The sequence below is a fragment of the Apostichopus japonicus genome, chromosome 17 (genome assembly GCF_037975245.1).
Source record: "Apostichopus japonicus isolate 1M-3 chromosome 17, ASM3797524v1, whole genome shotgun sequence".
In the NCBI taxonomy this organism is placed as follows: Eukaryota; Metazoa; Echinodermata; class Holothuroidea; order Aspidochirotida; family Stichopodidae; genus Apostichopus; species Apostichopus japonicus.
The window spans coordinates 30,525,253-30,538,537 of record NC_092577.1 but is presented as its reverse complement, the minus strand read 5'-3'; the positions used below and the strand labels follow the sequence as shown (position 1 = coordinate 30,538,537).

General features: G+C 38.2%; 1 protein-coding gene across 1 annotated transcript in view; it reads right to left on the bottom strand.

The window, feature by feature from the left end:
* Positions 1 to 304: 304 nt before the first annotated feature.
* LOC139954749 (polyadenylate-binding protein 1-A-like) overlaps positions 305 to 13,285 on the bottom strand; it is a 30,558-nt gene continuing 17,577 nt past the window's right edge. Inside the window, exons 10-20 of the mRNA XM_071954670.1 lie at positions 9,678 to 9,876; positions 9,020 to 9,213; positions 8,396 to 8,514; positions 7,917 to 8,151; positions 7,396 to 7,512; positions 6,007 to 6,123; positions 5,309 to 5,515; positions 3,621 to 3,876; positions 3,280 to 3,395; positions 2,811 to 3,047; positions 305 to 2,153 (exon numbers count right to left, since the gene is read on the bottom strand). Of these exons, the coding sequence (XP_071810771.1) occupies positions 2,073 to 2,153; positions 2,811 to 3,047; positions 3,280 to 3,395; positions 3,621 to 3,876; positions 5,309 to 5,515; positions 6,007 to 6,123; positions 7,396 to 7,512; positions 7,917 to 8,151; positions 8,396 to 8,514; positions 9,020 to 9,213; positions 9,678 to 9,876 (1,878 nt within the window). The 3' untranslated portion in view covers positions 305 to 2,072. The remainder of the gene's footprint in view (positions 2,154 to 2,810; positions 3,048 to 3,279; positions 3,396 to 3,620; positions 3,877 to 5,308; positions 5,516 to 6,006; positions 6,124 to 7,395; positions 7,513 to 7,916; positions 8,152 to 8,395; positions 8,515 to 9,019; positions 9,214 to 9,677; positions 9,877 to 13,285) is intronic.

The following is a 13,285-nucleotide window of genomic DNA, read 5'->3' as shown; positions in this document are numbered from 1 at the left end:
AACCCTCCTCTCCCACCTTCCCTTTGTAACCCTCCTCTCCCACCTTCCCTTTGTAACCCTCCTCTCCCACCTTCCCTTTGTAACCCTCCTCTCCCACCTTCCCTTTGTAACCCTCCTCTCCCACCTTCCCTTTGTAACCCTCCTCTCCCACCTTCCCTTTGTTACCCTCCTCTCCCACCTTCCCTTTGTAACCCTCCTCTCCCACCTTCCCTTTGTAACCCTCCTCTCCCACCTTCCCTTTGTAACCTTCCTCTTCCACCTTCCTTTATAACACAACACACAAAATCTAACAGAGAGAGTACCATTTTCACTTTATTTTTTATTTCAACAAACAGGGTCAAACATTTTTTTTTCAAGTCCTAACATACAATATGGGATCATATTTTATAAAACCTACAAGCCTTCGAATCTCATTACTGATATCAACTTTATCATTCACAGTAGCAAATATCACTGATTCGGGGGGGGGGGGGGTTGGGGGGAACAAATGGTTAAAAGGAGTTTCTCACAGAACAGAAACTTTCAAACACTTTCACTTCAATGACTAAAGCAATGGCCAAAATACATAAAATCACTGCTAAAGGTAATGCATGCCTAACAGTTAAGCGGGCGGCGGTTGTTTGTTAACTCAACGTTATCAAAGAGATCTACTAAGCAACAGCCAGTAGAGTGGTTGAGGTTTACTTTTAATAAAAGTCAAGACTGTCTTTTTGCAGAGCATTCTACTGGTCGATTCTTAAAAAGATTAAATGAGGATATATATATAATACAACAAGATAATCTTAGAAGAACTATTCAAAGTGCCGAAAAAACAACAAAAATCAACCAAAAGTGCAGAAAACTAGCAGTTAAAAAGTACCAACAAACAGACATTCCAATAAAAAGTAAAGACTGAAATGCTCCTAACAAAGACAACAAATGAAACGAGAAACAAATTTCAACACGTCCAACTGTAGACTGCATTATCAGTCATCCAAACCTTTCACTAAAAGTGATGACAATTTTAGTCAAGAAAATGCATATGATGGGAACAAGTAGGGAGAAAGAATTGATCAAATTGAGCAATGAAACTGGTTTTTATTATCACAAAGAAGGCAATGGAAGACCTACCAAACACAGTAAGGAACAACAACGTGCGTTAACCCTGAAAAAAATGGTTTCGAAATAATGCTAAAAACTGCTCGCTATATGGCGGATCTCGTTCTGGATGCAATGATGTCCATAACACCATACAAAGTCAACTTCTTAGAACACAAAAAATTCTTGTTCCACTTTTTCAAGAGTTTAAAAAGGGAAGAAAGTTCATATGAAATAACGATAATAAACGAGGAAAAAAGTGAAGGAAAAAAAAACAAAAAAACACGTCCTTCCTTGACAGTCCATATTTCTTAAGTTAGTTTTTATGACAACTACAAGCAAAACTTGCAATTTTTAAATAGAATGTTTTCCAGTTTTTTTGTTTCGTTTTCTTATCTCAGCACCTTTTGATTTTAATTTAATATGTTTGCACAGAATCCAAAGTGTTTTCGTCCTTGCAGATTCGTGGTGGTTCATCTGCTTGTTCTTGAATAAATCGAAACAAATAATAATAATAATAATAAAAAAAAACATTTCAAAAAAAAAAAGTGACAAAAATTTGTCTTTTTTTGTTGTAACAATAGTGACTTTTCACCATCCCCCGTGCATCATCAAAATTGTTGTAATGAAAAGGAAAAAAAAAGGAACAAACAAATTCATGTATTTTCTGTTAACATTTTTGCAATTTTTATGGTCTTTTCTATTTCTCTGCTGTGTTTATTTATTTATTTATTTTTTTGAAATTTTTTTGGTGGGCTTGTTATCTCTCAGAAATGCTTTGTTAAAGCATTTAGACATTTTATTTTCAATCTTTGCTTTCACTTATGCGAAAAGAGGTAATAAGACATGATGCAATACCATGTAATTATAACCACAAATTCAATCACAGAAAAAGTCAAATGGTTACTTGGAGAAGTAAACCAAGTTTTTAAAGAATTACTACTAATGAGGAAGAAGAATTCCTCCCTGGGTACCGTTGGCCCCGAGTGTGTCATCTACTGGGCAGGGATGGTCGCAGGAGGCTTCTTCTGTTCCTTCTGCTGGTGAACGGCCAGAACAGACAAAGCTTCAGAAATCTGGAAAAGAAAAGAGAAACAAAAATTCTCTATAGTGAATATGGGAGTCATTTAAGTAGAAATCCAGTGATTAAGAATTTATTTAAAAGGTTGAATATTTTGGAAACTTGATTAGCTACTAAAAGAATCCTTTCTAGGGGCTCAAATTGCTATTCTTTCTTAGACTATGACATAATCAAGGAACTTAACGGTCTGCATTAATATGAAAATTTCAACAAAGATTTTCTTTGGTATAAAAAACCAAGGTAACAACATGGAGAAGAAGAACTTGAAGAGGTAATTGTAGGCAATATTGATACCAGCAAAACTTATGAACTAAACCTAAAAACAGTCAGACGTGGTGGGTGGGGGACTGCTAAAACAGCTCAGGAAAATCTTCTTTAGGATTATTTTTTTTAAGATTTTTGAATTTTACCATACACTGAGACTTTATTCAACTATAACATAACTATAACACATATATAATAACATGCAAAAATATCTAACAACATAACAAATAACAGCTATTAAAGCCATAAAATAACTACAGCACTTCAGGCTTCAAATTCAAAACACTAAATTGTGATTGGAATCATGGCATCGAGGACAAAAAATGTTCAGGTTACATACATGTAAACTCTGCTTCAAACCAAAACAAATGTAAAACAAAAAGTTCACCTTTGCTTTGAGAGATTCGTCCGTCTCCAACATATGGAGCAGCTCAGCGTTGTCCATCTCCAAGAGCATACCGGTGATCTTACCAGCAACATCTCCGTGAGACTGCTGGATGATGGAGAAAAGACGCTCCCCCAACATCTGCTTCTGCTCATGTGGTTGGGCCTGGGCCAACATCTGAGCAGTCAATGGTGCCTGACCAGGGACGTGGACAGCCTGCTGAGGAATTTCATGCGTGTCCTAAAAACAAAGGAAATACAGAATACAGTTTTAAATTACACTCAAAACCAAAGGTTTCAATAACATTTGAAACAAAATATCAAGTGTCTTCTGCATCAACAACTGATGAGCAAAGTGAAAGCATTGGTTAAGCCCACCCAGACCCCCACCCCATCATGACATTCAAACAAGCCCATGCTGCAGTTGATAGAAGCCAACTACAAAACTGAAATTGCTTGGTTGCCTCACTTACCTCTGCACCAGCAGCTTGGTTTGCCCTGGCTGATTGAGGGAACTTGTAGGTAGGTCTCTGGGCAGCGGTGGCTCCACCCATACGCATTGCCTGAGCATTTGGTACCCCTGGTACACCTAAAAGAGGGAACAAGTTGATTAGAATGTTTAGAAAAGCAAAGTGCCATTATATTTAAAGGTTGTAAAAGACTAAGTGAGAAGTAATGGAAAATAGAAATGATAGTGAAAATGATAGATTCATGAGTTATAGCTCTAATGAGATCACACTTAAGGCTAACACTTAAAGAAATAATTTCTCAAACTTTTGATACTTCATGAGAGAAAAACAAAAAGATGTATTACCTTGAACTCTGCCTGATGGAGCTCCCGGTACATTGACACCCCTAGGAATAGCAGCACGAATCTGAGCCGGAGCTCCAAACTGCCGGGCGGCTCCGGGCATAGCCTGGTAGCCTGACTGGCCAGCAGGGCGTGTCTGTGCAGTAGGCCAACGTGGGTTACGGACTTGGGGTATCTGTCCTGCGTACAGGTTACGCTGAGGCACTGCTGTCTGATAGTAGTTGAACCCTCCAGGGTAGATTTGACTCATCTGCTGACCCTGGAAATTGGAATGGATGGCAGAGGCAAAGGTAATATGCTACATAAAATTTGTTGTAAAAATAAGCCATTCATGAAAAACAGGACTCCCACATTCAAAAATAGTGTATTCACCATTGTAATCTCTGGGATCATATACAATAAAGTAACAGAACACAGTGTAACCATGCTCCAAAGTAACCTTGCTTGTGCATCCTTTGAGAGAGCTTATACAGGGATGTAAGTGCAGCCAAAAAAAAAAAACGGAAAACTATTCGGAGAAACCGGGGGAATGTGGTCCTAACGCATCCTACTCCTAGCTCTGAATACTTACGCACTATCGTTATGTTAGGCTAGCTCAAAAGTATTAGCGCTAACACATCATACCCCTAGTTCTGACGACTTACACACTATCGTTATGTTAGGCTAGCTCCAAGTAACGAATACGTCGCAGCAAAATCCGGAATAAAAAAGAGTCTCACATTTGAAAGCGATCACGAATATCGACTATCATATGCGTATCCCGTAGATTTAGCCGCTCACAAATATCACAAGCGTTATTTCCGAAACTTATGTCGAGCACCAGCAGTTACGAATCAACGTGAATTAGGCAAGGTTTTTCAACGACAGAAATGAGCTATGGCGATTTGAAGTTCGCACGTACGCAACGATGTTCACATGGCACACACAATGTTGTACAGTGCAATGCGATGTGTAACAGGAAATGATATTTTGGTTGATCGATGAGTGAAAATTGAAGTTAGCTTGCTGCAACGGGTCAGGCATTTTTGCCGCGTTGTGTCTTTGATATCTGTACAATTTTGTGGAACTTTATTGGAATTAAAAAAAAACCGGATTTCCGTAAAAATACGGAAGACTTACATCCCTGCTTATAGTTAAAATCTTCCCTCAAAGAACTAGCATAAGGTCTATTAGTTTCTGATACTAATTCTGATTCTCCTTGCTAGTAACAACGATATTATTAAAATATGGTCAAAAACATGTTCACAACCTGTTGCTCATCACTAGCACAAATTTTATAAAACAGCATTCTATTAGATATTTGATTTCTATAATATCTCTGATCTTTTATGAACAGAACACAGCATTAGTTGAACGAGACAAGCAGGTCTGGATTAAGAATATGTGGGTGGTCCATAGACCAATTTTTTTTCTTTGTGGGCAAAGGGGGGGGGGGGGAGGGAAGAGGAGAGTGGAGCATAATGTTGATCATAGCTGAAGTGGATGATCCTTGTACAGTGTTGGCAGCCAGAAGTATTGATAAAGTCTTTGGGATATGCACAATCCATTGATAGATGAATGGTAATTTGCAAGGAATCTACCTAGGGGCGCCTGGCCAACTTTGCGCATGCCCATAAACCTACACTGGAGAAAAGCAACGAAGTAGAGGGGGCATGAAAAATACACATGAATCAACAAGCCAAATAACTTACTGGAACTCTATAGTTCATGTTCAATCTCATGTACTGAGTGGCCAGCTGGGCTTGTCGAACCTCCTTGCGCTGGGCCAGGGCCACATACAGCGGTTTGACGGAAATGATGCGGTTATTCATCTCGGTCACTGCCTTGGTGGCCTCTTCTTGTGAGGAGAAGCAGACAAAGCCAAATCCACGGGACACCTCTTTGTCATTCTTCATGACCTGGGAAGTAGATGTAAGAGAATATACATACATTACTAACCAAAGATGGCCAAAAGAGGAAAAGGGCGAGAAGGTAACTATCACTGAGATCACAAAATAGTGCCATTCTGACCAACAAAATAAATACTACTGTGGATTGAGACTATAAAACTTTGGGTCAATGTGTGATGAGCCCTATTGCTTACAGATAACTTGCAAATTTTTATGTAGCAGTTTTCTACGCTCTGAATTTTGTCTCTGATAAATTCTATGGTTCCTTTGCGTAAAAGGAAATCTACCATACATCTGTTGGGACTTGCATGGATATATGACCAATTTGCACAGCATTATACAATACGATACACAGGTTAAATTATTCAGCCGACAGACATGGCCGATTATAGCAGAGTTCACTGAACATCCTTCCCCAAGCTTACCGAGACAAAACGGTAACTTGTACATTATTCACAAAAAGACAACATACACATAGAGTGGCAAATACAAAATCTTACTTTGGCACTGGTGATGTTGCCAAAACGAGCAAACTCTTTTCTGAGTCGTTCGTCGTCGATGTCATCATCAAGGTTCTTGATGTACAGGTTCACACCCTGAAAACGATTGCTTCTCTCCTGTCAATTGATAAAATGGAAACACTTTGTGAAGAATAACAAAAGAGAACTTTGCCTCTCTATCATCTACATGATTTATGCATAGGATTCCAATGAACCCAAAGCCACTAAAAACAAGCAGCAAGCTAAGTTAGGGCGTCTGGCTCCCTTGAACTTTTAAGAACATGAAACAAAATAAATTCCTTGGATGCATGGCTTTCAATTAATTTCTTTAACCCTACAATAACACCTGACAAGTTGTTGCAAGCTGTAGGAATTTTTAAGGTTCAGTAAGTGACAACACTTTGGTGTCTTTCCCACTAGGTTCTGCCTCACCTCCTGAATCTTACACAATGCTATGCACGTTTGCTCCAAATGTGTTGTTAGTGTCAGGAGCCAACTGCAAAAGTGCAGTTATGTGGCAAGGGTTAAAATGGACAAAACCATCACAGTGGACAGTGTCATTGTTTCCTTATGGGGGGGGGGGGGGGGAAGGGTTGGGTGCACCTTGTAGAGCTGTTTGGAAAGGTATTTTACTCATGAAAAGGGTAGCCTCCACCATGCTAGAAGCGATTACTTCCATCAGTAAGTTAGGAATGGAGGTGAACACAACAGAATCCTTCAAGTTCACGAGGTAAGCAAACTTCAAGACTACTATCCAGCACATACAAACTAATGACGACCTCATTTAAGCCAGCTTCCTACAGTAAGTCTAATGACTGTAGCTCTTGCAAAAGGTATGCCAACCACCCTCCCCCTCACCCTTCATTTATTAATTTTTGAGGGTGAGGGGAACAATTAATGTAACATGAACCCTAAACATGACATGTTGTAGCCACAACTTTCACCAGTTTGGTTTATGCCATTATCTTCATCTCACAAGTCTTGCTCGAAAAAACGTCATATCAGACAAAAAGTCTTCGTATGAGGAATTTCCTGACTTTTCCAGACTAAACTTCAGTGACTCTCAAGACCTAGATGAGAGACCTTTCCTTTTCCTTTTACCTAATGTTCCCGTCTTCCAGACAAAGTGGGAACCATGTGTATATCATCAGAAATTTAACTGCTATACAGTTTTAACAACACTGTTAATAAATAATTCTGGAATGAACGAGTTTTCCCAAGTACAGATTACGATACCGCTCAAAATCCAAGCAGAAGATAAAAAGAAATATCATTTTGTATGTAACAGCTATAAATGCATCCCATCATGAACTACTTTGGATTGAACAGAATTGGGGGCATTTCCAGCTTGTCCGTGACCCATCCTTCGTGACTGTGTGTGACACCTACCTGACGAATAGCTTCAAATCGAGCACGAAGCTCAGCGCTTCTCTCAGATTTCTTTTGGGCTCGTCCAGCAAAGAGTTGTCTGCCACTTTGATCTTTACCATTCATATCCTCTACACACTGATAACGGAAGAAAAAAAATAGGCTGAAAGGTACACCTTCTATATGAAACTAACACTAAACAGTACCTTTCTATCTAAGCAATTTGGAGAGAGCATTCTAGCTATTAGCTCAAAAACCATTTACCTTATTTAACAACAAGAGGCTGTACTCCAGTATTTTCCAGACAAGAGGCTGTTCTCCAGTATTTTCCAGACAACAATAGGCTGTACAAACCAATATTTTCCAGACTACAAGAGGCTATACTCCACTATTTCCCAAACTATGAGAGGCTGTACTCCACTATTTTCCACACTACAAGAGGCTGTACTCAGCTATTTTCCAGACTACAAGATGCTGTGCTCCACATGTGGCAATTCAATCATTACAAGGTACAAGTTAAGATAGTTGAAAAGTCCACTTACCATCATGGCTGCGTCGTGGCTTTCAAACGAAACAAATCCAAAGCCTCTGGAGTTGCCTTCCATGTCCGACATTATTTTAAGGGACAGGATCTTTCCATAGGATTCACATATCTGTCGTAGTTCTTCCTCGCCCAGTTCCACACCAAAGTTTTTTATGTAAACATTGGTGTACTTCCGTGCATGGTCGCCGGTACCTGAACTTCGCTCACGTCGAGGGATGAACTTTCCTACAAAGCTGTTTAAAGGGTTAAATCAAAAGATGAAAATACAAACACACTTCTTTGAGTTTTTAAAAAAAAAGTTAGTTTGTGACAATATGCACACAGGAGACGAATATATTACATCAAACAATCACTGAGCACTAGCCTGTTGATGTCTTTCCTTTAGCATCACATGAAATGACAGCAACAAGAATAAATTACAAGATCATTTTATATTGTATGTGTTTACAAAGACAAAGAATTAAATGGTAAACTTACACTTTTCGGCCGTTCAACAACATTCCATTGACCTTCTTGATGGCTTTCAAGGCCGACTCTTCAGTTTCAAAATGTACAAACCCATAGCCACGATTTTCACCATTCTCATCAGTAGCTACCTGTAAACGGGGTAGCATAACATGGAAGTTGTCAGTGATAGTGGCTCTATATCTTATAACAAAAGCAACAAATCAAAGGGAGACAGGGAGGGGGAAATGGTGTAACAATCTTTGTGCTTGCATGTTACTTATAAATTGAGTTTTAAAAAGAACAAATAAAAATACAGATTTTGGCCATAATATGAGATTCCACATCACATTTGCCAACCAATATCAGTTGCTTGGGCAAGCAACTGTGAGGCTTTTTACCATAACCAATATATACACTGTGTTAGCTTGTTGTAAATGAACGATGCAACTCTTTTTTTTTATCATAAGATCAAATTTGATCAAGAAGGGATATGCTGGTGGCAGACAATGTGAAACCTATATACAGAAAAGAAAATTCCACACTGTTCGTGGAAACATCACGTATATGTGTCATCAAGATGGAAAATCAGCATCCATTAAATATTCATAAAGAAACACTACAGCTACAACTGTATCAAGTTCAAGGTGTGCTTACCTTACATGACAAGATGTTGCCAAAGGCAGAGAAGGTATCGTACATAGCTTTGTTGTCGATGGATTTGTCAAGATTTTTGATGAAGACATTTCCCAAACCAGATCGCCTGAGGGTTGGATCACGCTGCGACCACATGATACGAATGGGCTTACCCTTTATAGCATCAAAGTTCATAGTGTCAAGAGCTCTCTCCGCTATAAGAGAGTGTGATAAAGCAGTTAGTAGGTTAACACCTAGTTTTTACAACTCCGGAACAGAGAGACAATTTTGCAGACCTCAGACATCACCATAGTAAAAACATTTCTTTTCTTAATTCAGAAAATAAGGAAAAGGTTAAAAAAAAATTGATCTTGTGAGTCCCTTGATGATCTTTCATATAGGGGATGGTAAGGAAAATCACAATATTCTCTCTTCTGTAAAGAGGACATCAAAGTTTTGGCTGCTAGCTCAAACAATACTGGTTATTAAAAAGGACTATGGGCATAACAGGTGTGGGCTTTCTCTCGGAATTGTACTGTGCACACTGCACAGCAAACAACAGTAGTTTCAATCTATTTGCCACAAGTTTTTGATCATGTAAAATCTAGAAGTTATCTTTTGAAATAGAATAAAGCAAAATAACTCCATTTATTGTCATAAGTAAATTATGATTACTTACCATCAGCAGGCTGTTGAAAGTTAACATATGCATATCCAAGGGATCTCCTGGATGCAATATCCCGGCAAACACGGATGGACACAATGGGCCCTGCGGTTGAAAATTTTTCAAACAGCATAGCTTCTGTAACTTCAGGATGAAGGTCACCAACATAGAGAGAGGCAGTTGGATAGTTTGGACCAGCGGCATTCATTTTGAATAGTTATGGATGAGAGGCTTACGAACTGCAGAGAAAAGGAGATAACAATCAAAGAAAAAGGCCCTAAATTAATCAGCCAGACATCAAAAATTAGTAGACAAACTCTGGATAGAAACAGGATTCTGATATTTTGTGCAGAGTGTTGAGTGTTTTTTCTTGCACAGGGAACTCAAAAGGAAACAGGCGATATGTGCAGAATAAACTAAGTTTCGGCTAGATGTTCGCGCGGAAATTTGCCAACCGAATACTTTCACGTAGATCGCATTAGACCATCATTGCCATGAAGTCGGCACATAAATTTCTACGGATATCATTTATGGCCAAATGAAAATAATTTTGCTACTACAAATGGGCAGTCAACAATGTATCTTTTTAATAACAATAGAGTATATTAGTTATTTCAGATGTCAATAATACAGGCCTATCCATGTTGATGGCCAGTTCATGTCTGAAGCAATATGAAGAATATTAAGACAGTTGCAAACAAATAATAAGCAATTCGATGTATTCCCTTTTCAAGAATGAGAATTAATTATACAAAATGTTTGGACCTTTGGGTTTTGTGTGTTTTCTCTCACATGGAACATTACTCTGCCTGAGTGCCATTGTCATTTTCATAATAACTGTGCCCAACTAGTGCTCCTGACAAATTATGCCAGATTAACTATTCATGTATGTCAAATGTTATAATACTGTGTAGATATCAAAGTAAACCTTCAATATACACATATAGGTCGGATTACTATACATCTGGATTTCCTCAGACATGGCCCCTTTTTTTCTATCTTACCCGAGTCTTTGTGTGGATGTACTTAATGTCCAGGTCTTTGGGTAGTTACAACAGTTGTAACAAATAAATTGAAAAATAAAATCTTGTTACTGGCTATTCCAATATGAGAACAGGCAAACATTCTGATTGTGCATTAAGGCATCTTGCTTTTTTAACAAATCTGATACCAGTGTAGGTACCCTTCAAACTTATTTTCTCAGAAACTTAGTCCATTTGAGAAAAGCAATGAATAACTGCATGATTTACATTTTACCATAGGGCCTACAAGTTTTAAATTTTGGAAAATCACTCTCTGCGTTACACCTGCACAAAGCATGTGAACGGTACTGAGTACAAAAGGACCTATTCCAGCCTGTTAGCATTAACTGTAACTCTTTGTCATAGATATTGTCAGTGGGCAAAATACTCAAACTCAATGCACTACACAAACTCCAATAGTACACACTGACAACGCATTCCACACAAAGAGTGATACTGAATGGGAAAAACTGACCAAATATTTTTGCAAGGAATGCCATGCACAATGACAAAACATGCACAGGTTTCAATATCAGAAAATATTTCACCCAGAAGGCTAGGCATAGCGATACCAAAAACATTGTTCCTTTTGTAGGCCTATGAAAGTTGCAAAGTTAATTACTTATTGGTCAAAATATCAGCGATTTAGAATCCTTTTAAAATAAGCACAGTAGGCCTATTTACTATCAATATATATAATTGGGTGGGGGGGGGAGGGTCAATGTAGTTTTTGATTTGTCAAATTGGAAACACTACCTTGAATTGATAGGCATGACAAACTGATATTGATAAAAGGCCATGCGTATATCCTCATGTTCGGTAGGCCTAACGCTAGCGTCAGTGGGCTAAATGGAGCCTAGCCAAAATGAAGACTGGCGAGTAACGTTTAATAGACTAGGCTACAACTTACAAGTACGTAAGAGTATTACTAATAGGCCTTCGTTGGCCCTGCCTAAACCAGAACCTTTCGTTTATATAAAATCTTGGGAATTGATATACACTGGCTAACAATTTTTCGTTAATGTTCATTTGTAAGTCGAGTTTCTGAAACATGTTAACCCAATATTCGATATGCGAAACGTTAGAAACGTTGCCCACATTTCACAATCGCCACGCCATAGCAATGTACGTAGGCGATGGCTGCACGTTTCCACACCTTTTACCGTCCGTCAGCAAGTGGCATATTACAGGATAACGTTAGGCTAAAGGCTTAGGCCCCATTCCATAAGCGAAACAAGATTGGAGATACTTACGATAAAGTCAAGAAAATGCTTCAAAGAATGAAAATAAATGTCAATCTGAGAGATAAAAGCCCGTTGATACTTTTTTCTTTATGAATTTTAAATATTTTTTTATATTTTTTACTATTTATGGTGGTTGTTGGAACTTTCAAAACCACACAACCATATGCTCCTCTAAGGTGCTGAATTAGGTGCGAGACTGCGATTTCGACACAGATCGCTATATATATTGCACATGCAGTAAGGTACGTATGCGCATGTTCGAAACAGTGTACAATTGTGTTACTACGCAGATGAAAAATAGCTCCAACATTTAAATGAATATTCCATTTTGAGGGGAAGGGTCAAAATCACTTCAGTATATGAGAAAGGAAAAACCGGTTGTCTAAAGTATCGTACTTCTGGTTCGGGAATTTTATTTCACTTTTGTTACGCTAAATCGTAGTCATGAATTAATATACGAATGAATTGGTACACAAGCAAAATTCTACGATAACTTTTACAAAGTAAATCTTCAATAAACACTTGCGTTGTTATCACAGCTGATTCATTCGAACCTTGGTTCAAATCTACTACATTGCACATATACGAATGAACTGGAAGGTGATTTGTATCTTGGGGGTTGGCAGTATATATATATATATATATATATATATATATATATATATATATATATATATATATATATATATATATGTGTGTGTGTGTGTGTGTGTGTGTGTGTATATAATATATATATATATCCCAACAACAAGAAAATTCATTTTAAATTTTTATGTTGGCCAATACCAACAACTGAATATGCTGGCGCGCGTAACTGTTATTTTTCATATTAGTACTCAGCTGAGTAAATATGCAAAATCCTTACATATTTTTTTAGGCTAGCTAAAGCGTGTTCTTTCGCGGAGATACGAATTAAATGCTCATTCGCAATATTTGTCTTAACTGCGGGTTTCTGAGATCAATTATGACCTGTCAAAACCGACTTTTAAAAAGTTTGTAACTCACTACACTATCACGGAAAAGCAATTAAGGTAGCTCAAAAGTGCCAAAAACCAACGGGGATCATCAGTTCGACATGTTACCAAATACCAACCCGGGTCATATTTGCCAGTTTTCTGTTACTTAAATATCAGAGCTCACGAATGGAAATTTATGTGGCAATAGACAAAAACATTGCGGTCTCATTAGTAAATATCACGTTGGAGTCAACCATGGAGTCACTCTTACCGACCTTGCAAAATTGTGAATGGACCGAGGATTGCAAAGTCGGCAATGACTATAACGCGGATCGCAAAATCGGTAATTACTTGTCCAATTTAACCGCAGCATACAGAAACGTTATACTCATAGCCGAAGC